The 13,298-nt window shown below is 42.8% G+C and overlaps 1 protein-coding gene across 1 annotated transcript in view; it reads left to right on the forward strand.

The window, feature by feature from the left end:
* Positions 1–11,973: 11,973 nt before the first annotated feature.
* Positions 11,974–13,298, forward strand: part of ssh1a (slingshot protein phosphatase 1a) — a 142,041-nt gene continuing 140,716 nt past the window's right edge. Inside the window, exon 1 of the mRNA XM_084322420.1 lies at positions 11,974–12,122. Coding sequence (XP_084178546.1) covers positions 12,039–12,122 — 84 coding nt within the window. The 5' untranslated portion in view covers positions 11,974–12,038. The remainder of the gene's footprint in view (positions 12,123–13,298) is intronic.

Genomic DNA, 13,298 nt, shown 5'->3' on the forward strand with positions numbered 1-13,298 from the left:
ACCGTCAGAAGGGGGGCTATGTGAGACTGTTGTTCATTAACTACAGCTCAGCGTTCAACACCATAGTCCCCACCAGACTGGTGGACAAGCTGATCGAGCTAGGTCTGAGCTCCGCCCTGATCGCCTGGGTACTGGACTTTCTGAGCGAAAGACCCCAGGCGGTCAGGGTGGGGGGTCAGACCTCCAACACCATCACCCTGAGCATCGGGTCCCCCCAGGGCTGTGTTCTGAGCCCCCTGCTGTACTCACTCTACACACACGACTGTGTGGCCAAGTTCAGCTCCAACTCCATAGTGAAGTTCGCAGATGACACGGTGGTGGTGGGGCTGATCTCGGACAACGACGAGAAGGCCTACCGGGAGGAGGTTGAGGTACTGGAACGCTGGTGCCAGGACAACAGCCTGCTCCTGAACATTGGTAAAACCAAGGAGCTGATCGTGGATTATAGGAGAGGACAGCAGGAGACGCACACACCACTGATGATTAACGGGGCTACCGTGGACAGGGTGAGCAGCTTCAAGTACCTGGGGGTCCACATCTCAGAGGACCTGACATGGTCAACACACATAGACACAGTAGTAAAGAAGGCGAAACAGCGTCTCTACCACCTGAGACAGTTAAGGAAGTTCAGAGTATCGGGAAAGATACTCCAGTCCTTCTACTCAGGAGCTGTAGAGAGCATCCTGACCGGAAACATCACTGCCTGGTATGGAAACAGCACGGCACAGGACAAGAAGGCCCTACAGAGAGTGGTGCGCTCAGCCGAGCGTACCACGGGTATTGCACTACCCCCCCTGCAGGTTCTATACAACAAGAGGTGCAAATCCAGAGCCTGCAGGATAATGAAAGACCCTCACCACCCCAATAACAGCCTGTTTCAGCTGCTGAGGTCAGGCAGACGCCTGCGAACCCCAGCTACTAGGACAGAGCGGCTTAGGCTCAGCTTCTTCCCCCAGGCCATCAGAGCCATGAACAATGAACATTGAGTGCTCAGAACATTGAACTGTCCACACACAAGCACACATGAACACACACACTGTGCACGCTCACACACGAGCAGCCACTTAACACTTTAACATGAGCGGGCACACACTCATGTTGCACACACGCACACTTATGGCCAAAGGAAAGGACACTTTAAATTAGAATAACAGGAACAGTGTATTGCACTACCAAAGCTAACTAGCATGTCCCATATGCTCTGTAAATAACTATGTACAGATACCGAGATGTCACTCCATGTTACCTGTTACCTGTTACTGCACAATGTTGTTTTCTTCTTTTGATTCTATTATATGTACCACTGTATTGCACATCGTTGCGGGCAAGACCACCCGCATTTCATTGTATACCTGTATGCCGTGACAATTAAAACTCTTGACTTGACTCTTCACTTGACTGCTGATAAACTTTATTATTTGAGGAAGTATGTAGGGGGCCCTGCTCGTAAAACCCTGGAAGGTACCTTCTATAGAAATGACAGCAAAGCCTACAAGGACGCGTGGGACAAAGTAAACCACAGATATGGCCAGGCCTTTGTCGTACAGAGAGCCTTTAGAGACAGGCTCGCAGATTGGCCAAGAATCCAACCAAAGGATGCAGAAGGACTAAGAGACTTTTCAGACTTCTTAAACGCCTGTCAAGATGCAATGAGGCATGTGAAGAGTCTCGAAATATTGAATGACTGTGAAGAGAATAGAAGGCTAATCCAAAAGATGCCAGACTGGGCAATGTCACGCTGGAACAGAAAGACTACCGAAGCCTTGAACAGGACTCAAGAGTTCCCCAGCTTCAAGGACTTCGCCACAAAGCGTGTGTTCTCAGTACTCAAACTGAGGCCGACAGTGACAGGCAAAGACCAGCCAAGGGAAACGTAAAGCCCCCTTGTGTGTTCTGTCAGGACAATCTGTGAGGATTGGTTCGTTCCCCGCCACACGCTCCTTTAAGGTACTGTGTTGATTGGTGCATTCCCCGCCACACGCTTTTGGAGCAAGTATCAATTCCAGCACGCACCTGTCATAGTTTGTGATTAGCGCCCCAGAGGCTTCTTATACTGGGACCTTCCTTCAATCGATGTCGGTCGTTTTGAATACTTCTGCTTCTGCCTGTTGTTCCCCCGTTGCTGTGCCTCGTCTACTTTCCCTCCAGGACATCTGTGGATTGCCGCTGGTGAAAACCTTGTCCCCCCGTTTGGAGCTGCGCCTCGTTTACCCGCTTTACGCTTTGCGCTTTGGTGAGTTGGAACCAAACCCCTTTTTGGACTATTCTGTTTTGTGTGTTTTGAAGAACACTGAAGAGTTCCATTTTTGCTTGCACTAGACTCAGCTAAATTGTGTGTTAAAGGAGACACTGAAGATTATCATTTTGCTTGCACTGGACTTAGCTGAAGTGTGTGTTTAGAAGAGACACTGAAGATTATCGTTTTTGTTTGCACTGACCCTCAGCTAAATTGTGTGTTGTGGAGAACACTGAAGATATCGTTTTGTTTGTTCTGGACTCAGCTAAGGGAGGAGGAAACCGCACTGCCTCTGTGTTATGTGGGACTCTTATTGATCTCTCTCTCTCTCCTTTTCCACCTCGAGTTGAAGCTGGGAGTATCTGCAGAGCCGCTACGGCGTCAACACCGTTTCCCCACCTCCAACACCAAGAGGATCTGCAGAGCCGCAGATAACTCTGCGGAAGGCAGTCTCCCTTTTTGTTTCGAAATTGTTACTTGACTCCTTTTTGACTCTGTAAATAAATACGCCCTAGTATTTGGCTAACTCTGAACTACCTGTCTGTGCCGTGCGTTTGAGGTCGGTTTCAAACCCTAACACAATCAACACAGTCTACATGGATGTCCTAAGTTCATCGCAAAGACTCTGGCGGAGCTCCTCCCTGCACATCGATCTTCCTCCTGCCTATACCAAGGATTGCATACCGGTGAACCGCACCCACATTCCAACAAAGGAAACGGCGAAGAAATGGAATCATCTCTCCACAGTCGTAGACGAGATTCCACCACTACAGGATTGTGAGGTTGGTCTTTTGATAGGATATGACTGTTCAAGGGCCATGGCACCAAGACAAGTAATATCAGGAGGAAATGATGAACCTTATGCAGTTCGAACCGATTTAGGATGGAGCATTGTGGGGTGCTCTTCACCGCGCCTTGACACTCCAAGCCAGGCGAGAGAATGCTTCCGGATCGCGGTCAAAGAGCTCCCACCAGTCACCCCTGCAGATGCCATTCGCATTCTGGAGCCCGACTTCAAGGATGCCAAGGAGGATGGAAAAACAGTCTCCCAGGATGACATCCTGTTCCTAGACAAACTAAAGAACGGCATCAACAAAGAGAAGTCAAATGGTCTCTCCACAGTAATGGAACAAGAGGACGTGGAGTGCCTCATAATCAAAGACCTACAGAGACAAACATATCCAGAGGAACTGAAGTTACTGAAGAAAGGCTCTCGGCTGCCACTCAATAACAAGTTGCATCGCCTTAACCCCTTTCTAGACAAGGATGGTGTGATCAAGGTGGGAGAAAGGCTCTGTGACTCCAATCTCCCCCATGCAGTCAAACACCCTGCGATCAAGGATGGTGTAATCAAGGTGGGAGGAAGGCTCTGTGACTCCAATCTTCCCCATGCAGTCAAACACCCTGCGATCATTCCGAAGGAACATCACATCACGAAGATGATCATCACACACTGCCATGAAAAGGCTAAACATCACGGTAAAGGAATGACCATAAACAAGATCAGATCAAAGGGCTACTGGATCTTAGGGTTTGGTTGGGTCGTGGCATCTCATCTCCGTCAATGTGTGACCTGCAGAAGGCTCAGGAGAGACACAGAAGAACAAAGAATGGCCGATCTCCCTCCAGAGCGTGTGGATCTATCTCCCCCATTTACCTACTATCGCCATCAGGCAACGCTGGCGCACGCCAAAGAGAAACCTCCAGGTGATATAGTGATGATGAAAGATGATGATCTGCTGAGAAATGAATGGAGATTAGGTAGAGTTTCTAAAACTATAGTGGATAGAGATGGTCTGGTTAGGAGAGTGACAATATGTCTAAGTGACTAGATGTTTACTAAGTAACGCACCCTTGCATCTCTTAAAGATGTATTTGATTTGATTTTGTTTGAAGTGTTTGACAAAACTTTAATACCATCTTTTTTGGTTATTGCTTATGGTTTATTGAGAAATCATTGTGTTTGCTTATGCATGGTTTCCTACAATATTTGAAACACCAATGATTTGATGGGAGTGTAAAGAACCAAATTCCTCTGTTTATAATGTTAGACTTGATTTTACGTGGAATTGTTTTTTGCTGTCTTTTATTTTGAAAATACTGGTGGTTCCCCTCGCACTGTGGCTACTCTTGCGTAACAACGATATCCGGTTAACTTTGCGGGGTTCAGAGAAATGGTTGACAAGAGAGACTACTAACGTAAATAATGGATATCTCTCATTTATAACAGTTCGTGAAGGAAACCCCCCTTTTTACCTTGTTTTAGCACCTAGCTGGAAGGCAAAGAGGTATGTGTTTATTTATGGATTGTGTTATTTGTGTTATATTTGCAATCTTCATATTTTATGTATTGAGCTGAACTAGCTAAGATGCTAGCCAGTGCTACACCTTTCTATGGAAACGTGGTCTGGATAAACGAATGACTGTATGTCTATTTCCACTTTCAGCTCTTACGGTGTCTAATGGTGAACTTGTGTCAATAAATGGTTGGCATACCGCACCATGGCCATCAGTCTCAAGGAATTCATTTTATCTGAAGTAAAGTCCCGCTGGGAAATGCTACAGTAGTCGTTCTCATTCATTCTCTCATTGGGATGACTTCTAGTGAATACAATTTTAGTGAAATTACCGTATTCTCCATTTTTCTGGGTGTTACAGCCACAGCCCCCTGTGTGTCAGCAGGTTCTCAGGCCCATACATGGTCCTCTTCATGTTCCCGCCTTACAACCACTCTGTCTACCTGGGCGCGGTCTACACACCTGAGAACCCTCACATCATCAAGGAGCCGGGATAAGAGGCCTGCACTCCTGTCACTCCTTGTCCGAGTGTTGTTTTCACCTCATGTGGTATAGGACTCTATTCAGACCTCAGCGTTCATGGAATCATGTCTTCTTGTGCCCAGTGACTTTTGCTCTATACTAACTCTTGTTCTCTGATGTCCAGGACCTCACCTCTCCGGACTACACCTCAACCACGGACCCTCACCAGCCTGAACCCTCATGGACCTCACACACTCACACACCCGGCCTGTCATTCCTCCACTCCTTGATCCTTGTCTCTGAGCTCCTCTCACCACATTGGACCTTGCTTCCCATACTCCAATTAAATATTCTAAACCGCTCTATTCTCCTGGCTGTGCCTGTGTTCTGCTCCTGGGTTCTAGGAAAGACACCTCACCCTAACACTGGGGACCAACTGAACCCTGTCAAGGATCCCTGGGATAAGTATTTTACTCAAGTAGGCTACTCCACTGGTATTCTGAGGGACTTGTACTTTACTTGAGTATTTTAATTTTAGGGAACTTTGTCTAGTACATTTATCTGAACCCATCAATTACTAGCTACTTTAAAGAAAATGACTCTGCATAGAAAACAAACAACAGATGAAGATTATCTACTTTCAAATTGTGACTTCAAGAGGATGTAATCAGAGCCAGCATAATTGGATCACATACCACTTTAACATGACCTTTAGAGGTCAATGGATTGAGAATTGAACACTCCCAAGCACTGGAATACACAAATGTCATGTAGAATGCATACTTTTACTTTTGATACTTAAGTACGTTGAATATCAAATACTTCTTTACTTGGATGGATTTTTACTTTTACCAAAGTACTATCTTATCTGGGTATTTCTGCTTTCACTTACTGTATGTAAAGGAACTGTGTACTTCCTCCACCACTGCCCTAGGGTAGGTGTAAATCATAATACGTCACAGAATTATTCTCACTAATGGTCACGGTAAAACAGCAATTTTTCTGCCACACAGCATAATTTTTTACTTAATTGCACACCATTTTTCAACACGGTAATCCAGTAGAGACCTAATTTATTGACGGGATATTTCAATATCAATCTAGCAACGACTAAAGTAGTTACTAAGCCTCTAGTGTCGCCTTTACACCCTAACATACGCAGCATAGCCCAGTGCAGGCAATTTGACCACGATGGTTCTGCCCCAACAGCGTTTTTAAGGAGTATGTCTCCACCCCCAACTTTCCACAGCCTCCAAAAAGATTCTCTTTTCCTCCTGCTGGCAATGAAGTGCTACACGTTGCACCATCTCCATCGCTCCACACATTCCTCACCGATGCCGTCCAGATGTTTAGCACAGATATGCAAGCATCAACAAGCAGTGTCACAAGCACACGGAAGCACATGGAGGCCGACATCCATGTGCCTACAGCCGGCCGCAACCGCGCGCCATCGCCAATGCCCGCTCATCTGCGCCCATCCGACATTAAAGTGTGGGAAATATTTTCAGGCTTGAGAATATTCAGTTGACTTTGTGCTTATTTGATTTGACATTGATCTAAGTTAAAAGTTATTATTAAATGTTAGGTACAATCATTATCGATATAGAATATTGAATTGTGAATTATGACATGTTTTGAGTCTGTTCAGGCCTCTTCTTAGTCCAGTCGCGTCTGTGTCAAGGCCAGGGCACATGTTTGTTATCTCTGGGCCGAGCTAGATGGGGTGTGGGAGAGACACGTCAGCCAAAAACACATAGGCTATGCATTCAAACCTAGGTTTGGTGGGAAAATGTACAGATGCCATGTTTGGGATTGGCCACCGGCCATACGCCTATGGACAGAGTATAATATTGAGGGCTAGGGCATAAGCTCTGTACTCACTCTCTCTTTCTGGACTATCTCTTTCTGGCTACTCTCTCTCTTTCTGTCTTTCTCTGTCTTTATCTTTAATCTCTCGTATTCTCCATTTATTCTCTTATTTCCTACTATACTCTCTATCCCCTTCCTGGTTATTATTTCGTCATATTCCGCTGTCATGTTATTAATGTCTGTTGTGAAGTGTTCAATGGACCACCCACGTAAATATAATGTAATTATGATTTTGATCTTTTCAATAAATACAAGACATATTGTTTGAACTCCTATTCTGTGTCTAATGATTTATATTATTCTGTTTCAACCATGAGTAAATGGACCAGCTGAGGTGTGTCCAAAAATCAGTATAGGGAAGATCATACAGCAGGAAACTGTTGTCTAGGGCAGGGCGACAGTACCATAAAGCATGACAACACATCACAATGAACACTTGTGTCATGCACCTCCAAGCCCCTGTCTCCCTTGTGTTCCTCTCTCTCTCTCTCTCTCTCTCTCTCTCTCTCTCTCTCTCTCTCTCTCTCTCTCTCTCTCTCTCTCTCTCTCTCCCTCCCTGCCATAAAAGACTGGTCACAACTCTTCCCCTTTGCCGGATTGTAGACTTACATCCATCTCGGCCTGACTACCCCCCTGTTGAACCTCCTGCCTGCTCCTTTATGTTGGACTTGAATTGTTCCTATGGTTTCTTTTGATACTTTGTTTAATTTTTTCACACTTGCCGTTGCTTTTTGTTAGGACATTTATTCGGTTTTGTGTTCTTGTTCTGTCTGCCCCGATTCCTAGTATTCCCGTTCCATACTGTATATCTTAATAATAAATATGACTATATTACTATAATAAATATATACACAATATGACAATCCCCACCAAAACCCAGCAGGCAGTGCCCCAGCCTTAGTCTAGTCAGTTTGATATATAATAATCTTCCCTACTCCGATTTGTGATACTATGTCTGTTGACCCTTGGTTGAATGGAAAATTACTCCCTGTCTGTCCTTGACGTCACTCTCCCACTCTTGCTGCCATTGTCTTGATTATTCCTTCCCTATTTATTCAACCGCATTCACTCCTTCCTAAATAACCCCCAAAATCCATTTCTTCACACTTCAATGCTGCCTTGGCCTCCGTGTCTGCTGCCTCATTCCCTTCTAGCCCTATGTGGGCCGGGACCCAGAGGAACCCCATCATGCATCCCTGCCTCTCCAACCTATAAAACAGTGTCAGGATTTCCCCTACCAGGTCAGGTCTAGCCCTCAATCTCCCACCAGAGCAGCGGTCGAGGCCAAGTGCAGAATTGCCTCGATTGTGTTCTTCCAACCACCAAAGCATCTGTAAAGGCTGTGACAACGTCAGGCAATCGTCTGGCCTGATTGAACTCAAGACGGAAAATACTCATTCCAAATCCTGCCCTGCCACTCTTGGGACCTTTAGACCCCTCTGTAAACATAATACAGAGAGGAGCCCCATCTCATCTCTTTCAGATGTACATCCACTATCCTCACTGGGTCTACTTCATCCTCAGTCTCCAATCTATCCATAATACTCATATCTACTTCTGGTCATGGTATTAACCATTTCACTACCACACTACCGAAGGTTAATCTTTCACTACCACACTATAATATATATGTTTACAGTATATAAGTTGTGAACATATATATATGACTGTTGACATATTATGTTGGCATGTGAATAACCATATTATTACTTATTAGTCTAAAATTGGTGCTTAATGCCAGTAAAACTAAATTCATGTTGTTTTCCCAAACCCCAAAATATTGTTTATAGTGACTTGCATAAATCTACTCTGGAGTCTGAATGGTTCTGATATCGAGAGCGTTTCAGAATACAAATACCTTGGTATTTGGATTGAGGAAGGGTTTACATTTAAATATCATCTGGGCGTTCTCGCCAGTAAATTACAGAAGAATATTGGCTTTTTGTATAGAAATAGAGCCAGCTTCCCTATTAGCAGAAAGAGAGTTGTTGAAGCAGTGTTCCTATATCTGTTTTGGATTACGGAGATATGATTTATAGACATGCAGCGGCTTCCATTAAGCCCTTAGACTCTGTTTACCATTCAGCCATTAGATTTATCACCGGTGATAGTTATGGTACTCACCATTGTATCCTATATAATAAGGTTGGGTGGGCCTCTCTGGCAGAGAGACATAAGTTGCATTGGAATCTTTTTATTTATAAAGCCATAATTAGAGATTGTCCAAATGATATTAGTTCTTTATTGGAATGGACTACTGGACCCTGTTGTACACGTATATTTATGAACGCACTGTAACACTGGTGAATGTAACATCTCGACGGCACTGTAAATGAGTTTAACTTCAGTGTATTTGGCGAGTATAAATGGAATGAAAAGATTGAATGAATTAATGTCCATCACTTATATAAACATATATGTTCACATGTATATGAGAATAACCAGGGTAACAATTTATAATACCATCCTCAAGGCTAGATGTTCGATTGAACATAATCTAATGTTAGTTAGGCTAATTGTTACTTTATTTATTGTTAACCTTCAAATAATTTGCTAGTTACATTTCTAACTGTTTAGTAATGGTTAGTAAATGCTATACATAATGTTATTTGTTCATTCATTGATTGCATACATTTCTTTTTACAATGTATTATTAATATTATTGTTTCGTAACTGATAAGAAATGGTAATAACAACTGATTACATTAGTTAACCATTTATTACCATTTCATTACCATTTTTATTACTCAGGTTATACTGGGGGGTGATAGTGGCTCCACTCACTGGCTCGGAGGTAGAGCGGTCGTTTGGTAACCAGAAGGTTCCCAGTTTGATTCTGGCTCCTCCTGGCAGTGCATGGTGTGTCAAAAGTGTCGTTGAGCAAGCACCCCCCCTGCTCCCGATGAGCAGGTTGGCACCTTGCATGGTCGCCTCTGCCATCGGTGTGTGAATGTGTGAGTGAATGGGTGAAGTTGTAAAGCGCTTTGCATAAAAGCGCTATATGAATGCAGTCCATTTACCATTTAAACTATTTAAAATACTATAGTGCATTATTACGTATTGGCCAATGATTAACACATCATCTTTCAAGCATTAATAAATATTATTTGGATGACTATTATAAAGTTGCTATAGTACTCACTGTACAGTACAAAAACAGAAATGTGCTGTCCAAAGCACCTTGTATCTTGTGAACTGATTAAAAGTCTTTAGTAAGACATTCAAAAATGTATTAATGAACTGCAGTATTTAACATAGTTTAACCTGGATAATAAAAACTGGTAATAAATGGTTAACTAATAACAATAAAATCATTGTTACCATTGTATCAGTGATGATATAATGTATGATTAATAAACTGTTTAATCATATGTTGACACTGACAGGCATATAATTATGTAAACTCCTGTCACTTCTTTCCGTATGGGTTCATTTCTCGTTACTCCAAATATGACCAATGTAAACGGACTTTTGCAGCAGCATAATACAGAAAATGTTATCAAGATAAGACTAGAGCTCAGTCATTCAACAAATAAAACATGTCTACATTCCTTTTTTGTTTGTTGGTTTGTTATGGATCACTGATTGGGCATACATAAAGTCCGTCAATTTTATTATGTACGTTGTTTCGAAACATGCAAACGTCCACTATTCAGTTATAAGTTAACGCAGTTCAGTTGTGCAAGAAAACACTGTAGCAGTTGTCCCCAGTAAACAATTTGACGGGCGATCGAATCAGTGCATGAGTCAGACCGCCTCGCAAATCATCGACACAACTGAGAAGAAGATGTAATGCTGAAATGTAAAACAAACTGTGCTCAAAATGAAACAAAGATAAAAAAAAAAGTTGCGTTTACCTTCAGAGTATAGACTATCAACTCTCTGCCAGATTTCCTAGAAAAATTATGACTCTCTCGTATACCGTCACGTGACCGTGAACAATCTTTGGTCCAAGTCCTGCAGCCCAACCCATGCATGTTGTCCAAAGGTCGCACAGACAGGCGGTTCATTTGGGGAGAATGGGTCCATTCATAAGCTAAACAAATCCAAAATTACCTATAAAGATTAACAGAGCATTTGAATGGCAAGTTGCAACCAATATACAATTACTCAAGCAAACGTGTTGTTGTGGTGGTGATGATGATGATGATGATGATTATGATTCTTGAAAATGGGGGACCCTGAAGTAAACAAGACGAAAGTATTTCTCTGGTCTGCATCCCCTTAACAATTGCGTGTATTGAGCTGTACTGTATTGTATTGTATACCCATTCTGCAATCTGTTAATACAATTTCCAATCAATCAATCAATCAATCAATCAATCAATCAATCAATCAATGATGACGATGATGATGGTGATGGTGATAGTGGAGGTGGTGGCGGCGGATCTTATTGACCGGAATAAATTTGATGAAATTGAATACAATTAATAATAATAATAATAATAATAATAATAATAATAATAATAATAATAATAATAATAATAATAATAATAATAATAATAATAACAACAATAATAATAATAATAATAATAATAATAATAATAATAATAATAATAATAATAATAATAATAATAATAATAATAATAATAATAATAATAATAATAATAATAATAATACAAATAAAATAAAAGTTTTAAGCAGTGAGCTGTTTGATAATAAAAAAGGGACAGTTTTGTTGACCAGTCCAACTTTAATGTTACAGTCAGAGAGTACAGACATTAATAATTTACAAGTGAACAAGCATCACAACCCTAGCTCCCGGCCATACACTATATGAATTGAAAATGGGGGACCCTGATGTAAACAAGACGAAAGTCTTTCTCTGGTCTGCATCCCCTTAACAATTGTGTGTATTGAGCCGTACTGTATTGTACCCATTCTGCAATCTGTTAAATAAAGTTTTCATTCATTCATTCATTCCTCCGGGGCACCTATCGAGATCCCTTTGATTATGTTTGATGTAGACAGTAGTGTGTGGGATGCTGACTGTGTCTTGGAATTTGGGGTCTGACTGAGTCTGGAGGAGTAGAGGCAGCAGGGAGGAGGATGGATACAACAACTTCCCTCACATAGAGACAGTTCAGCCTCCGGAAAGCAGCTCTCCATCATCTGTGTCTTGTAGCAGCGAGCAGCTAGCGGTGCAGCAGCATCCTCTGCTTCCTCCAGCAGCCATGGCGCTGGTTACGCTGCAGCGCTCTCCGACCCCCGGCAGCGCCGCATCCACCGCCAGCACCACCACGACCGCTGGAGGGGAGGTAGGTTCAGTTGGACGGGGTGGGTAGAAAGATGCTCAGGGACGAGGAGGAAGCACTCTTGGAAACATCGAGGATGATGTGGGAGATGGTGCTAGAGCTATAGGCCTGCTGCTGCTGCTGCTGCTGAATAATAAAGCTAAGCTTGCTAGCTAGCATTTTCAACCAACTTATGTTAGCTAACGTTTGGTGGCTATAGCTAGCTTGGCCGGCTGATATTATTGGTTCAGATGAAAACCATATGAAAAACCATTATTAAATTAGATTGGCCAAGTTATCTAATTGTGATATTGTTGAAATACTGGAGAGGCAAGTTTTAACAGTCTTGCTTGTTGGTGCTGCTTTGGACTAGTGATCAAGAAGGACCAACAATATAAGCTAGCACATGTAGAAGCTACTGTAACAGTTATTGATGATGATGATGATGATGATGATTGACAGACATATGAATGATGGAACATTACGTTTGTTGGTCTTTTTCTTGTCACTGCATTATTCAATTTGAATGGGCATATCATCAACACTCGTGGCTAGGTCAATGCTGTTGCAATTATTAATCCACTGTTAATTGCTCATTAAAACCAGCATTTTGGTTCAGCTCACTAGTTACAGCTATAGACTAAGCTGCTCCGTCTACCGATGTAATATAATGGTGTCTGTGTGCACTGCACATAGATCCAGCCAGTAGCTTTTTATTTTGTGTGTGGTGTGTGTATGTGTGTGTGTGTGTGTGTGTGCTTGTCCTGACTCACTCCTGCCTTGATCCATCATCAGCAAGGAAAGGGAAGGTTCTGCGATTTCCAGACTGGGAAAGAGACTAGGTCTGGACTCTTGCTCATACTACTCATATACCTTATACCAGCCTGCCCTTGGTGATGTAATCTGTGTGAACACCTTGTCGCTAAAAACAACAATATCCCCCAAACTGTCCTCATGTCCCCAACTGTTATCATAAACTGATCATTTCCCCCCTGTTAGTTTCAGCTCAGACAGAGCAGCACACTGGCAGCTTCCCTACCAGTAGGGGGTGCTAACTCCTCACAAGAGACTAGGGGAGTTCACTTCACTTCCACCCTCTATGACCGCATTGAAGAATGAGGCTTGAGAGCAGTGCTGGTACATGGATTTATTCCTGTGCAACAACAAAACCACAGCTAGACCACAGGCAGTGGTGCTTTT

Source organism: Notolepis coatsorum (genome assembly GCF_963971535.1).
Source record: "Notolepis coatsorum genome assembly, chromosome: 10".
Classification (NCBI taxonomy): Eukaryota; Metazoa; Chordata; class Actinopteri; order Aulopiformes; family Paralepididae; genus Notolepis; species Notolepis coatsorum.